The sequence below is a fragment of the Myotis yumanensis genome, unplaced genomic scaffold (assembly GCF_028538775.1).
Source record: "Myotis yumanensis isolate MYYU_CA2020_CCGP unplaced genomic scaffold, mMyoYum1.0.hap1 SCAF_16, whole genome shotgun sequence".
Classification (NCBI taxonomy): domain Eukaryota; kingdom Metazoa; phylum Chordata; class Mammalia; order Chiroptera; family Vespertilionidae; genus Myotis; species Myotis yumanensis.
In genome coordinates, this window is record NW_027223767.1 from 44,533,013 (window position 1) to 44,547,647 (window position 14,635).

Genomic DNA, 14,635 nt, shown 5'->3' on the forward strand with positions numbered 1-14,635 from the left:
TATGGTCAACATGGAGTTTTTAGAGGTTGGCTATAAGGGATAACAAGCACAGTGCCTTTCCTACAGCAGGTGTGAAGCAGAAGTTCCAATAAATGTCTTTTGAGCGGAATAATCTAATATATAGATCCGTTCAGCCTTTTATAACCTCCTTTGCTGGCAACCTGTCTTCTAGTCATTTGGCTATGCATGGGTCTCTCTACTACAGGGCAGGGGGGGCGGGGGGGGGGGGTGTGCGCAAACAAAAAAAGGGAAAAAATTACTTGATCCATTTGTTGTCTTAAAAAAAAAAATCCCACCTGGCCGGTGTGGTTCAGTGGTTGAACATGGACCCATAAACCAAAAAGGTCAATTTCTGGTCGGGGCACATGCCAGGTTGAGGGCTAGATCCCCAGTGGGGGAGTATAGGAGGCAGCCGATCAATGATATTTCTCTTTCTTCAATCTTTCCCTCTCTCTTCCCCTCTCTCTAAAAATCAATATGAGCATATTTTGAAATAAATAAATAAAAATCCCAGCAAGAGGGGTTGATATGAAAGAAAATATAAATTAAAAATTTAAATCCTATTTAATTAAATATTTTCTTTGTTATTCCTTTCTTTCCTTTAGAACCAAAATGTGGCATATGCGTCTGACTCCAGGCATGTTATTAAACTCTGGACATTACTGGAGAAACTGCTGAGAGGAGACCTACTTTTCTTCCCTCAGTGGGTATTTTCCTACTACATTTCCACCTGAAACTATCTTCCTGTACGTTTGCTTTCCATTTCTCCCATCTTTGCTAAATGTCTAAGTAAATTTAAAAATCAAAGGAATCTAAACCTAAAAAAAAGAAAAAGAAAGGGTGGTGAGAACACTAGAGCTGGAGGGTGACGCAGCCATCTTTACCCTGAGTCTCTTGATTCCAGCCCGTGAGATCTGCTGGCAGTCATAGAGTTCTATCCGCTCCAGGCTGTGACAGCTCTTCAAGTGCTCCAGGGATGCGTCTGTGATTAGTGGGCAGTTGTCCAGTTCAATCACTTCCAGCTGGTCATGAGCGCAGGCCCCATTCCCCAGGTGACGAATTCCATCGTCTGTGATCAGCTCACAGTGAGACAGACTCTGCAGCCAAAGAGAGCAAGGGAGGACACTGACATATCTTATGGCATTCTTCCAGCAAGAGGCCTGTGTACCATCAGAGAGACCTTTCTAGTTTGATGTTGATGCATAAGGAACCATCACTAGATCCATGTGGTAAATTAAGAAAGCAAATTAGAGTTGCTGGGGTTCTGCTTTTGACAATCAATGATAGACATTTCTCTTTCTGATCGTAAATATACTTTGTGAATTTATGTAATGACTATGAAATAGTTCATAAACAAAATAAAATGCTACCTATTTGCGCGCCCCCCCCCCCCCCCCCACACACACACAAATGAACACTTTTCTTCTTTACAGGGACAAGTGGGGCTCAAGCTTTTCCTGAACAAAAATTCCTAGAATTTGGACTACATATTGATTACCTGGTATACAGGGGGAAGCCAAGTTAATTAAATGAACTTGATTCTGATAGCTGTCAGATATAGTTATCTCTTTATATAAATCTCTTCACTGTATCAATTTTCCTTAAGTTCCTGGTTCCTACACGTGAAACTCAGAACCCTTGACCCAATTTGGATAGCAAGGTGCCACCAAATACACCAAAAATGAACCTAGATACAGAATGATTAAACATGCCCGGCTGGCGTGACTCAGTGGTTAAGTGTTGACCTATGAACCAGGAGGTCACAGTTTGATTCCCAATTGGGGCACATGCCTGGGTTGTGGGCTCAAATCCCCAGTGTGGGGTGTGCAGGAGATAGCTGATCAATGATTCTCTCTCATCAGTGATATTTCAATCTTTCTCTCCCTCTCCGTTCCTCTCTGAAATCAGTAACAAAAAAATATATTTTAAAAAAAGAATGGTTAACCAGAATGCTTTCTTTCCCATAGTGTTACAAGGAACAGTAACAGAGAATTCTCCCTAGTAAAAGCCTTGATTGCTTCTGTTTTGGTCTGAAGGTGAAGCAAACTGTATTTCTGGCCATCAACTCCCAGGACCTCTGGAAATTTTAACACCATTCAGGTTGGAGTTCAAGTGGGAGGGAGAACTCATACTTTCCACGTCAGTTTTCAATTTCCAAGTATTGATAAAGAAAACATCTAACATTTCTTAATTCCTCTCTTGGTCCTCTGTAAGTTGACAATTTGGAGAAATATGCTTTCCCAAAATGGTAGCCAGTAACCAAGAGGAAAGTAAGAGCTGGGCTTTGATTAAATGTAAATATAATAAATAGCCCTGGCTGGTGTGGCTCAGTTGGTTGAGCGTCATCCCATGCACGGAGAAGTGGCCAGTTCGATTCCTCGTCAGGGCACATGCTGTTTGCAGGTTCAGTCCCCAGACGGAGTGTGACAGGAAGCAACCAATCTACCTTTGTCTCTCCCCCCGCTTCCTCTCTCTCTAAAATCAGTATTTAAATCTGGTAAACATATAAAATTTTCAGAGTCACACTCACCAATACTTGAAGTCGAGGACAGTGTATAGAAAGTTGGATTAAGGTGCTATCTGTTATCTGAAAGAAACACATAAGCTTATTTTAGGTATAATTCCAAGAAAAAAAACTCATGGCCCGTACCTCACTCTTGACTATACTTGTAATCTAGACTGATATCCTGATATCAATTCTCAAATAACAAAATCTTGAGGTTGATATCCCAATGGATACCTGAATCATTCTTTGAGAAACTAGGCTTGAATATATCTAGTATTCTCTAGTCTTCATCTTTGAGCAGATTGGTTGAAAACTGTTTTGTTTTTTAAATGAATGAAAATCTGTCTCCTCATAACTTCTACCCACTATACTTTGTTCTACCTCCTTCAAACCATCACAGAAAACAACAAGGAAGATACTGCTCCATGAAAAAAGATTAATGTTATCTTTTGGGTGCCAGTTATCTTCCCAAAGGTGGCACAAAGGGGCTGCTGGAATCTGGGTTACCTACTAACATTAAGGAAGGAAAAACTCCTAAAAGGGAAAACAGTCTTTTATAATTATCTTAGGACAAAAAGTAAATCAGTGCTCCTTTTCAAATTCTTCCAAATCCGAGGTATTATATTATTCTGATATAGAATGTCAAGGGGATGGGGACCTGGAGCAGACAGGTGTGTGCACATCACTCAGGACTAACACTGGAAAGGACACTAAGCATGTGTAAGAGATAAGCGGGCAGAAACAAATTTCAGTTTAAGAAGTAATAGCTGCTAAGTAGTGTCGGATAACAGTAATTTAGAAAAAATTGGCCTCAATAGACCCAAGTATCTTCTTTATTTTGACCATTAATAAAATTCATTATTCTATCTTCTTTTTAGGAGTCTCCCATCAAAGTTTCTCCTCAATCAACTAATCTCAAAGCTCTTAAAATTGGTAAGAAAAGATATTGCTATTAAGGAAGTATCTGGTTACCTGCCTGAAGGACAGGGCTCCATACAGACTCAGGTCTATAGGGCTAAGGGGTCCAGTGTCCAGTTAAGCTAAAAAGGGCAGGGCTATTTATCAGTGTGATGGGGCTTTAATTATTTACTAATATCAAAACCCTGTAGGTCTAAGGAAATATCTTATGGCTTGAATGGGCTTTCTTCCTTTCCAATGGCAACCTTACTGATGACATACATTTTCCCCAGAACACAGATACCATGAGTCCTCTGCTAGGTGTGCCTGGAGAGTCAGCAGTGGAGAGCCAGCAGTGCTGCCAGGCACTGCGTTACACCAGGGGGAGGGAAGCCAATGTTCTCGTGTGCATGTTACATAAGTTTCTATTATATTGTACTTCTGAGTAAAAATCCACAATCTTACTTGAACACACTCTTCCAGGTCCATCTTTTCAAGCTCATGGCAATTCTATAAAACACAAAACCAAACATTACAATACAAATATTTAAAATATGGGGAAACTTTAAGGCCAGAAAACTAAGTGGTGTTCAATATCAATCTGCCTGAAAGCAAAGGTCCTTCCCCTTGTTCCATACATTGGTCAAAGACAGTTATAACTTTAAATACTATAATTATACAAGCTAGTAGCTGTGGCATGAGAACGCTCTGGAACATCAGCCACAGGGAAGTTCCCCCACAACCCACACACCCTTAGTTCTAATGCCATTCCACATCTCCATCCTTGCTCATTCTTCCGAAATAAAAATCCCAAACAAAACTTACATAGAACCTGGAGAAAATACTCACCCTGGCCAGAGTGGTAAAGCCTACATCCGTTAATTGAGAACACCTTGCCACTTCTAATATTCTGTTAAAAAAAACAAAGAGAAAGTAAAGTCCTTGGTCCCTGAAAACCACGTTTATTAAAACAGCAAGAATTTAAGAAAACAACCTCCTAGTCCCTAAGGATTACATAATATAATGACATTAATAGCTAAGCAAGTCTGTATAGAGATCTTGCTAATCATATTCATGAAGTCATCATAAAGTGGTCCTGTAAATACAACACTGCAGATTTATGCAATCAGAAGAATGTAAGAGAAGCTTGTAGTTAATGCCAAAATGCATTTAAAAGACTTCTCCACAGACAATAGAGTGCTGAAGGCTGGGGGGGGGGGGGGGGGGGGGGGAGGGCAGGCTGAAGGGGGTTAATGGGGGGAAAGAGGGGACATATATAATACTTTCAACAATAAAGCATTATTTAAAAAAAGAAGAAAAGCAACGAACAAGCAAAATAATAATAATGATAATAATAAAATAAAATAAATGAAAAGGCTTTTGATGGCATATTGCTTGCACCCAGAGGACAGCCTGCTTCTAGAAAACAAGGGAAATGGACATGGTACTCTGTTAATCTGTTGCTAAAGAAAATTATTCTCTTTTCCTATTTTACATGTAGGCCCACTCAGATTTAGATAGATTTTTAAAATGTTATAAAAGGACTGGTTAATTACAGGCCTATCCCAAACATGAAATTCCATACTTATGAAAAAATAACCTTATGTTTCCTGGCTCCTCCCACATGTTCCCAGGGAGGCCAGTGGAGAGGGGAGCTGAGCTGGCAGCCACTGACCTATTCAGGAATTGCTACACAACAACCTAAATACCAACCACAGGACTGAGAAGTCAAACATAGCTTTTCTGTGAAAAGTTTGGTGGCATCTGCACTATGGTACTATAGAATATTTATGTTTGCTTACAAATTACTTACAGAAGTATAAGAAATCATTATCAACTGACAATCTCTAGAGGGGGTGGAGGCAGGGTGGAGGGAATCAATGGGGGAAAAAGGGGGCAACATGTAATACTTTCAACAATAAAGATAAATTAGCTTGGCCAGTGTGGCTATGTGATTGAGTGTCGGCCTATAAAGCAGGAGGTCAAGGTTCGCTTCCAGGTCAGGGCATATGCCCAGTTGTGACTCGATCTCCAATAGGAGATGTATAGGAGGCAGCCGATCAATGATTCCCTCTCCCTTCCTTTCTGAAATCAATAAAAATATAAAAAAACAAAAATAAAAAAGATAAGAAAAGAGAAGTGAATGCTGTGTCTAATGGAACAACATGAACTGATTGAAGTATCACATCTGAGAGCCTTTCTGTTCTAACAATAAGATAAAACACGAAAGAGGAGGAAGCTGAACGCCCCTCTCTTTAAAACAAAAAGGGACCACGTAAGCCCCAGCTGATTTGGCTCAGTGGATAGAGCATCAGCCTGTGGACTGAAGGGTCCCAGGTTCAATTCCGGTCAAAGGCACATGCCCGGGTTGTGGGCTCGATCCCCAGTGAGGGGCGTGCAGGAGGCAGCTGATCAATGATTCTCATCATTGATGTTTCTATCTCTCTACCTCTCTCAAATCAATAACATTTTTTTTTAAAGGGAATCCTATATAATAAAACCCTAATATACAAATCGACCGAAATGGCGGAATGACAGGTCACTATGATGTGTACTGATCACCAGGGGGCAGACTCTCAATGCAGGAGCTGCCGCGGGGTGGTCAGTGCACTCCCATAGGGGGAGCACCACTCAGCCAGAAGCCGGGCTCAAGGCTGGCGAGTGCAGTGGCAGTGGCGGGAGCCTCTCCCACCTCCACGGCAGTCCTAAGGAGCAGCAAATGGAGTAGTAAGGAGCAGCAAGCAGGTGGGTGGTAAGGAGCAAGGGGTCACAAACTGCAAGAGGGATCCCGGGCCTAAGCTGGTAGTCGGACATCCCCTGAGGAGTCCTGGACTACGAGAGGGCACAGGCTGGGCTGAGGGACACCACCCCCGCCCCCGGCCCAGTACACGAATTTCATGCACCGGGCCTCTAGTGGGTAATATTTTTAGACAGGAGTTTGGCTACCTCCTTAGCTCCTGAATAGAATTCTACTCTAGGCTTCTGATATTACTTATTTTGACAAACAAGTCTATGATCTATTAAGGAATTTTGATACTGTAGCCAGATTTTCTTTCACTAATTACAGTCAGGCCCATGGCCAGATGATTACAAAAAAAGTTTAATAAATGATTATTCTATGTCAAACAAGTGGTTTCTGGAGCCAGACTGCCTGGGTTTGAATCCTTGCTCCTGCACTTACTCTAGCTGTGAGACCTTGAACAGGTTACTTGACCTCTCTGGGCTTCAGTTTTCTTCATCTATAATATGGAGATAATAACAGGGCTTATATGGTGTTTGATGATTAAGTAAATTAATATTTGTGAATCACTTACAACAATGGCTAATATGTCTAATATATAAATATAATATGTTTTATTTTTTTAAAATGGTATATGGAGATAAAAACAGTGTGTTGTGTGCTCTTACAGAATCAACATGGGTTTGATACCATGTGCATGTCAACACAGCATTCTTAATAAATATTTAGCCAAAGAGGTGGAGCCATGAAGAAATAAGGCTTGCTCCAAAATACCATTAATAAGCATAAAGGAGGTTCTCCTATAGGGCTGTTTTTTCTTTTTAAATACTTTCTGCTATGTACCTAGCATCATTATTACAACATAAATGACCACAGAACAGGCCTTCAAAAACTTTCTTCAGAAAGGAATTACAGATACCCCTTGCCTTGTGATGGAATTATGTCCGGACAAACCCCTCAAAAGTAGACAATATTGTTAAGTCAAAAGTCCATTTAATACCCCTAACCTCCCAAACATCATAATTTTAGCCAAGCCTACATTACATGTGCTCAGAACACTTACATTAGCCTCCAGTTGGGCAAAATCATCTAACACAAGCTTATTTTATAAAATGTTGACTATCTCATGTAATTTATTATGTGTATCACCTTCCACCATCATAAAGTCAAAGAATAAGTTGGCCCTGGTTGGTTTGGCTCAGTGGATAGAGCATCAGCCTGCGGACTGAAGGGTCCCAGGTTCGATTCCGGTCAAGGGCATGTACCTTGGTTGCGGGCACGTCCCCGGTGGGGGGTGTGCAGGAGGCAGCTGATCAATGTTTCTCTCTCACTGATGTTTCTAACTCTCTATACCTCTCCCTTCCTCTCTGTAAAAAATCAATAAAAATATATTAAAAAAAAAAAAAGAATCATAAGTTGAACCATTGTAAGCAGGGGACCATCTTACATATGAAAGCATTAGTAAGAGAAAATGCCTCTTTATTTCTTTTCTCAAGTAATAAAACAAAGTGATTTTTTTTTTCTAGTATGGCTAGCAAGAAGTAAAAAATGGAGACTATTATCCGCTGATTCAGGCCAATTACATGTAAATCCAATAAAGTATAAAGCAAGAGGGCATCTAAAAGGGTAGTGGCCTTGTAGTGTCTACCTTAAAAATTTCAAGGTTCCAAGTGAAGGAGTCCTCTGTTCTCTTCCCAATATTTTTAAGCTAAACAAGAAATGTTGCCCTGGCTGGGTAGCTCAATTGGTTAAGGTGTCATCCCGCTATGCCAAGGTTTCAGGTTTGATCCCCAGTCCGGGCACATACAAGAATGAACCAATGGCCCTGTCTGGGTGGCTCACTTGGTTGGAGCGTCGTCCCGTATACCAAAAGTTTGCAGGATGGATTCCTGGTCAGGATAGACACCTAGATTGCAGGTTTCATCCCCGGTTTTGTGTGTATAGGAGGTAACCAATCGAAGTTTCTCTCTCACATCAATGTTTCTCTCTATCTATCTTCCTCTCTAAAATCAATAAACATATCCTTGGATGAGGATAAAAAAATAAAAATGAAAATAAAGAATCAATCAATAAATGCATAAATAAGTGGAACACAAATCTGTGGTTTTTTTTCTCTCTCTAAAACCCAATGCATTTTAAAAAAGAAAAGAAATTTTACCTAAGCCGTGGGCAGTTCTGACCCAGAGCATTCAGGATGGCATCCGTGATGTTGGAGCAGCCGGAGGCACAGAGGGACTGTAACTTATGGCACCCTCTACATATAGTAATGAGACCTTCATCTGTGATTTGCTAAAAAAACAAGAGCAAAAAATCCCCATAGATATTAGTAACTTTGCAGAAAAGGAAAAATGTCACCTGTGAAAAGAAGTACCAAAAAGAAATAAAAGCAGATTTAATATTAATCAGGTAGCAGACCTAAAGGAAAAGGAACACAATTTGTTTTTTTCCTCCCAGTTTCTTTTGATTTAGTTTGCAAGAGAATCTGTGCTCATTTCGGGGACAAGAAGCTATAAAGGGATTCTTTTAATCTAATCAGTTGGGAACTGCATGGGGAGTGTCATGGTGTACATTCAATTAAATGGTTTTAAAACCTAGAAAATCAATAAAAATGGCAGTATTTTAATAGTTTAAACATACTAACAAGTTCAAAATTGATACTAAATTACTAAAAACTTATTTTAAAACACAAAACCACCCGTGGATGACAACTGCAGTCTCATATCAACCACAGATTCATTTATTTCTATATTTTTGTTTTCTAATAAAGAATATTCTAATTTATGGAAACAGTTGTGTCTAGCTCAAATATAATTTTGTAGGTTTCAAATTATTTTAAAATTAAAAAGAACAAAGATGTGTCTGGCTGGTGTTGCTCAGTGGTTGAGTGTTGACCTCTGACCCAGGAGGTTGTGGGTTGATTCCCGGTCAGGTACATGACAGGGTCGTGGGCTCAGTCCCTGGTAAGGGGAGTGTAGGAGGCAGCCAATGGATGACTCTCTCTCATCATTGATGTCTCTATCCCTCTCTGCCTCTCCCTTTCTCTCTCTGAAATCAACAAAAATATATTAAAAAGAAAAAAAAGAACAGAGATGTTACATGGAAGCATGGAACCGAGTCTGGAATCTCTGAGGGAATGTGGGGGAGGGTAGGTGGGTGGGAGGTAATCAACCAAGGACCTTGTATATGCATGGCCCATGGACACAGATAATGAGGCAATGAGGGCCTGGGGCAGGGGGCGGAGTCGGGCTGGAGAAAAGGGGACATATGTAATACTTAACAAAAAAAGAATTATTTAAAAAAAAATCATGCCCAGCCAGAGTGGTTCTTAGTTCATAGGTCCATGCTCAACCACTGAGCCATGCTGGCCAAGCCTTTTTAATATATTTTTTTAATTGAATTTATCGAGGTGACATTAGTTTATAAATCATTTTTAATGTTTTAAAATCTTTAAGAAATTACAGAGGAAGGAGAGGAGAAAAGTAAGTCATATTACCATTACTTTGAATTTTAGAAAGTAAAATTTACTAAAATTCTATGTTTTTAAATGAGTCAAGAAAAAGAGAATGGATCAAGAATGTACTTTTGTCACTTTAATTTGGGCAGGAACATGAAATCTCATGAATATTAAAGCATCACATGGAAGGAATGATGAAGGAGTCACTCATGTCCTAATATCTGGGGGAAGGGAAACAGTAAAATAAATACATGATAGAACTGGTTCTTTATGCTTCTCAACTGTGTTTTTTGCCTGCTGGAAGGGTAAAGGAAATGAAACTACAATGGTAAATGGTAGGTATGGTATATGTGTATGTACAAATGTATATGCAACATATATATACAAATATATACAGAATGTATGCGTGTATATGCATATAAAAATCTGAAGACGCTCAAGAACAGTTTTTTCCTATCATTTTAAGATGATGGTTTCATGTTTACCATAGTTATATAAGCTCTTTCTCTCAGGTCAGTTTCATGAATAAAATTAGGCAAATCTGGTAATGAGCAGCTATGGCAATCGAATTAAAAGGAAGGGGTGGTCAGAATGGAAAAGAATGTCGTTTCTTTAACTCAGTCCCCAGAAGCCTCCTAAGCAGAAGCACCATCCCTAAGGGCTGAAGGGCAAGTTGCTGAAATTGTACAAAATGTGGCAGTTTTAAACTAAAATATCATCTTTAAACTAAGCAGCCACTATGCTCTCAAGTTTTAGGTGATTAAACAAGAAGGGGAGAGTATAATAATCAAAAGGCCTAGTAAAAACAAGGAAAACCCTCATCAACTTTTTTTCATTGCTGAGAGAGGCTCTCATTCCAAAGCAACACACACATGTACTTTCCAAGGCAAGAGAGAAAAGCTAAAGGTTCATTGCCAATGTTCCAGGATACTGAAGTTTCAGCAAATTCTTCAAGTAAAATTGAGGATTTTGGGATAGAAACAAAAAAGTTGATAGTCTAAAGAAACATATGTGAACTGCAAATACTATTCGTGTATAATTTAAAGGGCACATTTTGCTTGCCATCTGTTTAGATCAGTGGTTCCCAATAGTTCTGACTTACTGATAGATCTTAATCAATGGGACTGCGATGAACTTATCAAAAATATTTTAAATACTGAAGCTTGTGAATGATTTAATTCTATATAGAGTAGTCTTATATAAAAAAGAAAGGGAGGAAGTTATAGGTTAGCCTATTTAGAATTTGGAATTCTGAATAAACTACCCATTTATCCATGTCAAAGCCCCTGGGAGAGCCCAGCCAATGTGGCTCAGTGGTGGAGCGTCGACCCATGAACCAAGAGGTTACTGGAACACTTTCCCAGTCAGGGCACATGCCCAGGCTGAAAGTTCGATCCCCAATAGGGGGCAACCAATAGATATTTCACATCGATATTTCTATGCCTCTCTCTCCCTCTCCCTCTAAAATCAATAAAAACATATTTTAAAAATATATTTTTAAAAAGGCCCTGGACTATCGTTAAGTAAAGAATCATCTGACTACTGTGTCCCCTGGGTTAAAGTGGAAAAACTACTCGCCTTGATGACTGAAACTATTATAGTAATAACACAGAAGTCAATTAGTAATACAGAAGAGCTGTAGGAAGGACTGCTTACCAAGCAGGTCTGCAAGTTCAAAGTCACCAGCTCAGGACAGTGTGCACCTATGTACTTGAGAGCTTCATCTTCTAGCTAGAAAGATTAAAAAGAGAGAAAAAATAATTCAAAGGATAAAAGTTTAAGAGAGTACACATTCATCAATATATTTTAAATATAGCCAACCAAGTTCCACTGTTCAAAGGAACAATGAACCATGGTCACATAAAGATGTAATTTATATGATCAGTACATTTTATTTTTTTATCAGTTACCATATCGAATTCTTATTATCATGAAATCAAGAAAAAAATAAACACTGCCTAATGTTTGTGGGTTTTTCTTCTGATAAATATGCTTTACAGCATTTTGCTGAGCATTTATGAACCTAAAAGAATTTTCACATTTCTACAATCCCTGTATTTTTGGGAGCAGGAGCTAAGAAAGGAATCCACAGTTTATCTGCTGCTGAAAGATGAGTGCTATGAGTACAGTGCTGAGAACAGATGGCAAGTAATTGATTGTAATGATGCATTCCAATCAATATTTTTTAGGATTCCGTAAATAACCAGAAGCACAAGCTGTTGTTTGAAGGTAGTCATACTTCCAAAGCTCTGTTTCAAACAATGGAACATCTCCCATCGTGGTGAAAAAAAATGAGGGCATTTTAAATGGAATTCAAGGAATGGTTTGAGTAATCATTAAAAAAATAAGGTAATGAGAGTCAGTCACTTCCAAACCCACTCTTGATTATTCCCATGCCAATGCCTTCCAGTAATGACAAAATATGTTGAATTTGTAATGTGACTGGCAGGAAATAAACATCAACACTATAACATGTAGGCTGCTGTATACTTGGTACGTTTAAGAAAAGCTTCTGGTGGTTTAAAAACTAGTGAAAATTTTCAAGATGGTCTTCCTTGCCTATTTAGTTCAAGGTCTCAGGCAGTAACAATACGCAAGTTTTCTTTTCAGATTAAACTGCATGAAATCCTTCCTGCCTATGGTGCTTGCTCAGTATGATTTTTGTCTCCCCAGTCTGCCTCCCCTCAAAACAAAAATTTATCTTTGGTCAGATGTTCCTTCTTCTTCTCTTCTCTCTCTCTCTCTTTTTTTACTCTAAGGAAAACGGTAATTTTTGGTAAATATGTCTTTGGTCAGTAACACAAAACAATTACATATTCTTTAAGTTTCTCTATCATTCACAAGCACTACATAGAGTATTACCTGTGTGCAGCCTTTTAAGAATAAGGCTTTGAGACCCCCACAGCCTCTCACTAGTGCTTGGATGCCATCCTTGGTTACTTGGTCACACCAGGAAATGTTCAATTGCTCCAACAGTGGACATCCCTCACTTGGTTAAAACAAAATGAAACAAACATATGACTAAATCCAATTCCAAAGGCACCAAAGTCTCATTTTATTGGCCCTTTAGTTGGGAAATGGATAAAGCCCCATGATCTTCCAAGAATATACATATTTACTTAACATAGATTTAGAACACCGGCAATCTCATAATCGCAAAAGTGGGTTTATCGATGTCTGTGGTGTTCGTATGGAACTCTATCACTAGGAGGGCTAGCTCAAATCCAGCTTAGCTAACAAACACCAAGCACAGTATTATTTCCAGATATATTAGATTTTAATGGAAGTTTATACTTTTCAAGTTATATTCTTTTTGTATTTATCACACATTTATAAGTTCCCTAGATAGGAAACAAAAATTAAGTGACTTGTTCAAGTTGAGCAAGTAGTTAATAAAGTTTAGAGTCAAACTCAGATTCTCCATCAAATAATTCTATTACTTATCATAGTACTAATGAGGACATTTAAACTTTTACTTTAAAAATTACAGTGGATCTATAAATATTCCTTATCTGGGAAGCATCTAGAGTACTATTTCTATAAGCTGAATTTAAAATATATTGTATTTGATCTCTGGCTTTACTAGCTTTATCTTTGAACTTTGATTTCCTATATGATCTATGGAAGAATCCAAGCTCTATGACATTCTTTGGAAAATATTGATTTAACTGTTTTACAAAATAAAGCCAGGGGATCTTGGTTCAAGCCCATTCTTCAACATTAATAGTGTGACTTCAAGCAAGTCACTTCAGGAAGCCTGCCTGAATCTCTTTTAACCAAGATTAGACACAGGCACGTCTATGTTCTCCCCTAACTGCTGACCGTACTTCTATCACAGCACTGTATTGCTTCTATTACCACACTGTAACATGATGACATGTTTAGTGTTTTTTTCTCCCACTAGACTCTGAGAAACTTAAGGGCAGCAACAATATCTTATTCAGTTACATGCCATGGTTGAATCACATTACCTGGTATTCAAAAAAGTTTTAGATTTTGTCTGTAAAGTAGACACTATCTATATCTACCTCACAAGGTTATCTACCGCACAAGGTTTTCAAATAAATGAGATCATTTATGTTAATATTTTGTAAACTCTAAATGTTATTATTTTATGCTATTATCCTACACAGCAAACAGCCTTAGATACATATGTGCTTAATATTCATAAGGAAGGTCTAGGAGCCACATTTTTAGATTACTTATACTCTACTTAACTAAATCTTTTAGATTAATTCTTATTATTCATAAATGTAACCAATATATGGACCATAAAAGGCTGATAAAAAATAAAGTTAGAAAGAGAACGGGCATCTCACCTTCCTTTTAAGATACATTTTCTGTATGTATTTTTTAAAAAATACAATACCATTAAAACAATGATAACTTATTAAGTGCTTACTATATGCTAAGCAATTTATATATATTAAGTTAAAACACATGAAACTGTCATTTTTATAAGACAAAAGCTGCTGGAATATTGACAACTTTATATGGTTTGGCTTAATGTTATCAAATAATGATAATACGGTTTAATCCTAGTAACAAACCTGAAATGACAAGGAAAAACTCACAAGGACTACATTTGTTCAAGGTACCTGATTAATGACCTAACTCCAGAGCACTGCTTTAATCACTAAGTGACATTCTGTGTCATTTTTGGGGAGAGGGGAGGAAGCCTCCATAAAAACAACTAATCATTCATGTATAAATAAGCCTTACTTACCTCTAGTCATTTCACCTGTCCTATAATTTGGGCAAGCGGTAAAAGATCTATTCTGAACTGTTGTACATATCCATAAAACACAGTTTCCTTCAATTTCAACTTTATGTCAGTTATTATTTTTTTAAATAAGTTTTTGTTCTGATTGTTGGACAATCTTATCTTAAGAAATTTACCTCAGAGCTTTTAGAGACATGTTTGTTATTGATGTACAGGAAGCCAAGTCAAGGTGCCTGAGTTTGGAACAGAACTTGCTAAGGCTAGTACATGTACTGAAAAATGGAAAAAGGAGAAAATAATAAATAAACAAATAAT

At 38.2% G+C, this 14,635-nt stretch overlaps 1 protein-coding gene across 2 annotated transcripts in view; it reads right to left on the bottom strand.

Annotated features, from left to right (window-relative positions):
* FBXL20 (F-box and leucine rich repeat protein 20) overlaps positions 1-14,635 on the bottom strand; it is a 68,513-nt gene that overhangs the window by 7,386 nt on the left and 46,492 nt on the right. For both annotated transcript variants that reach the window (XM_070394682.1, XM_070394683.1), the window contains exons 7-14: positions 14,497-14,592; positions 12,460-12,586; positions 11,254-11,328; positions 8,302-8,432; positions 4,253-4,313; positions 3,869-3,913; positions 2,531-2,587; positions 885-1,097 (exon numbers count right to left, since the gene is read on the bottom strand). In XM_070394682.1, the coding sequence (XP_070250783.1) occupies positions 885-1,097; positions 2,531-2,587; positions 3,869-3,913; positions 4,253-4,313; positions 8,302-8,432; positions 11,254-11,328; positions 12,460-12,586; positions 14,497-14,592 (805 nt within the window). The remainder of the gene's footprint in view (positions 1-884; positions 1,098-2,530; positions 2,588-3,868; positions 3,914-4,252; positions 4,314-8,301; positions 8,433-11,253; positions 11,329-12,459; positions 12,587-14,496; positions 14,593-14,635) is intronic.